Here is a 1,995-nt window from a genome sequence, read left to right on the forward strand (position 1 = left end):
CTTCTACTTTCATTTCAGGTTTCATTAGAATCTCCATTCAGAATAGACTGGGTTATGTTATTCTGGATCCTGGATTTGCTGTCCAATACCCCATTGTTATTATGGAAGACGGACACGATCCACACTTTCGTAAGTATTTTGACGTATGTAAATATGAGCAATCTAAAACTGACATTATTGTACGCTATCTTTCTCACTGTGATAGAAGGGCTGAGAGTTTCAAACCCCCTTTGAACGCTCAGAAACACTAATACTCATAGTAATAGGTACAATATCTGGGCTTCTACCATGTTCCACATTTGTCCCATGACTCCCAAGTGTATAAGCCGAATTTTCCCAATTCCTACTTTCACAGCGGTATCCTTCGGGTCGGGTCGCGACGCCCGCGGCCAGAACTTCGAGTTTCAACTCCTCGGTTGTGACACCCCGTACATCTTGGCGAAGACTTTCCTACTCAATCCCCGCATCCCCGACGAGGCTCTCCTGTACGCTGTCGGCTCCCCCTACTGTTCCTTCTTGGAGACGACCACCAAACCAAACCAGCTTAGACTGTTCAAGGCCATGGTGTCAAGAACCGCTACTGGAGCGACCACTGCGGCAGTGTATGTTAACCTGAAGGCGTCAGACGGGAAACGACTGGTGTTCAACGTGGCACTGTACGGGGGAAGCAAGAGAGCCTTTTCGGTGCCACTGTCACAACCGAACCAAATGAATCAAGTAAGTAGGTACCTTAGTAGAATCTTAACTTTTAACCCATCCTCTAGGGCTGTTTGCCTCCCTATGTTTTGTAACATTTGACAAATGTCAGCAACAAAAGGTAGCCCAAAACAAGTCTCCTTATCTCGTCCTTTAGATTACACAGACCTTACCCTTAAGAAAAGCCCAAGTAGTTTGGAAGGTAGCGCGTCTGCGTTGTAAATGCTAGGTCGCAGGCTTGATTCCCTAGTTGGCACAAACTGTATTCTATGAGTATGTAATTAAATAACGTTGGTACTCGGAACAATTGCCTTTCTCCTATCCAGTCCTTTTTCTTTCCTTATCCTAGAGGAAGGAAAGTAAGGCATTCGACAAAATTTTCGATGTTCAATTTTTAGTGCCAAAACACGTTTCATGGTCCATCCCGTCCTTTCTATCTCTTCTCAGACACAAAACGCCGACTTCAACACTGTCTGCAAGTATCTGGGCGTCACCCGTGATGAGCTGCTCAACAAGATGATGTCCCTTCATACAATAGCCTCGGATACCAATTTCATAGCCGCGTCCCAATCTATGCTAGCCTATCTGGATAACCCACCACCGTCGTCACCTAGCAACCGAGGATCTCCAGGTGGTTTAGACAAGGCTAGAGAATATGATAGACAAGTGCCTGCGAAGAAGAAAGATTCTTCTTTCTTGAAATCGTTGCTGTCGATGTTTATTTGTGGTCGTTCAAGCTCTACGAGAGACTAAAACTGGAAAGGGTTTTCTTCATTTTATATTTTGAATTGATAATTATCATTGTTCTTATTCAAAATATCGGAGGTAAACAAAAATGGGATATGAAGAGAGTTCTGTGGGAAATTTTCCTAGTTTTTCCCTCTGGGGGGCTAAGTAGATTTGTTTAAAACCATCAGCTTTCAAAGAAAGCCTCTAAACACAAGAGTGGGAATGTTTTCCCCCTGTTTCTTTTTATTCAAATGCAGGGAATAAGAGCTCGAGGTATCTTCGTCTTAACGAAAATCCAGGAATTTCTGCTTTTGTCAGCGCTTTTTCCTGCTTATTTAGGATGCGGCAGAACATTTTGTGTTGTAGGGACAGATTCTAAATCCCTCTGAAGATTTGAGAGAAGATTTGACAGAGTAGGTATTTGCAATCAACCAACAATGAAGGTAGGTATATTACGTAGGTAGGTATGTACACTATTCCGACCCTGGACCCGAACTCCAAACATCCCTTCGCGGGATTCATACAAAACCTGATCGCTTGGAACTAGCACCGTGGTCTCCATTCGAGTAT

The 1,995-nt window shown here is 43.7% G+C and overlaps 1 protein-coding gene across 1 annotated transcript; it reads left to right on the forward strand.

The window, feature by feature from the left end:
- Window positions 1–6: 6 nt before the first annotated feature.
- LOC103523848 lies at window positions 7–1,484 on the forward strand. The gene is made up of 3 exons (XM_008488862.3): window positions 7–129; window positions 356–717; window positions 1,144–1,484. Exons 1-3 carry the CDS (start codon window positions 102–104, stop codon window positions 1,447–1,449), a joined length of 696 nt encoding a protein of 231 aa, XP_008487084.1. The 5' UTR covers window positions 7–101; the 3' UTR covers window positions 1,450–1,484.
- Window positions 1,485–1,995: the final 511 nt, after the last annotated feature.

This window comes from Diaphorina citri, unplaced genomic scaffold (assembly GCF_000475195.1).
Source record: "Diaphorina citri unplaced genomic scaffold, Diaci psyllid genome assembly version 1.1 scaffold47197, whole genome shotgun sequence".
Classification (NCBI taxonomy): domain Eukaryota; kingdom Metazoa; phylum Arthropoda; class Insecta; order Hemiptera; family Psyllidae; genus Diaphorina; species Diaphorina citri.

What these genes read in the sequence shown, in the direction of transcription:
- LOC103523848 (XM_008488862.3), top strand. Translation starts at nt 102, where the DNA reads ATGGAAGACGGACACGATCCACACTTTC. An exon ending in CGGACACGATCCACACTTTC is followed by an intron (nt 130 to 355) that starts GTAAGTATTTTG and finishes CTACTTTCACAG; the next exon opens with CGGTATCCTTCGGGTCGGGT. An exon ending in AACCGAACCAAATGAATCAA is followed by an intron (nt 718 to 1,143) that starts GTAAGTAGGTAC and finishes ATCTCTTCTCAG; the next exon opens with ACACAAAACGCCGACTTCAA.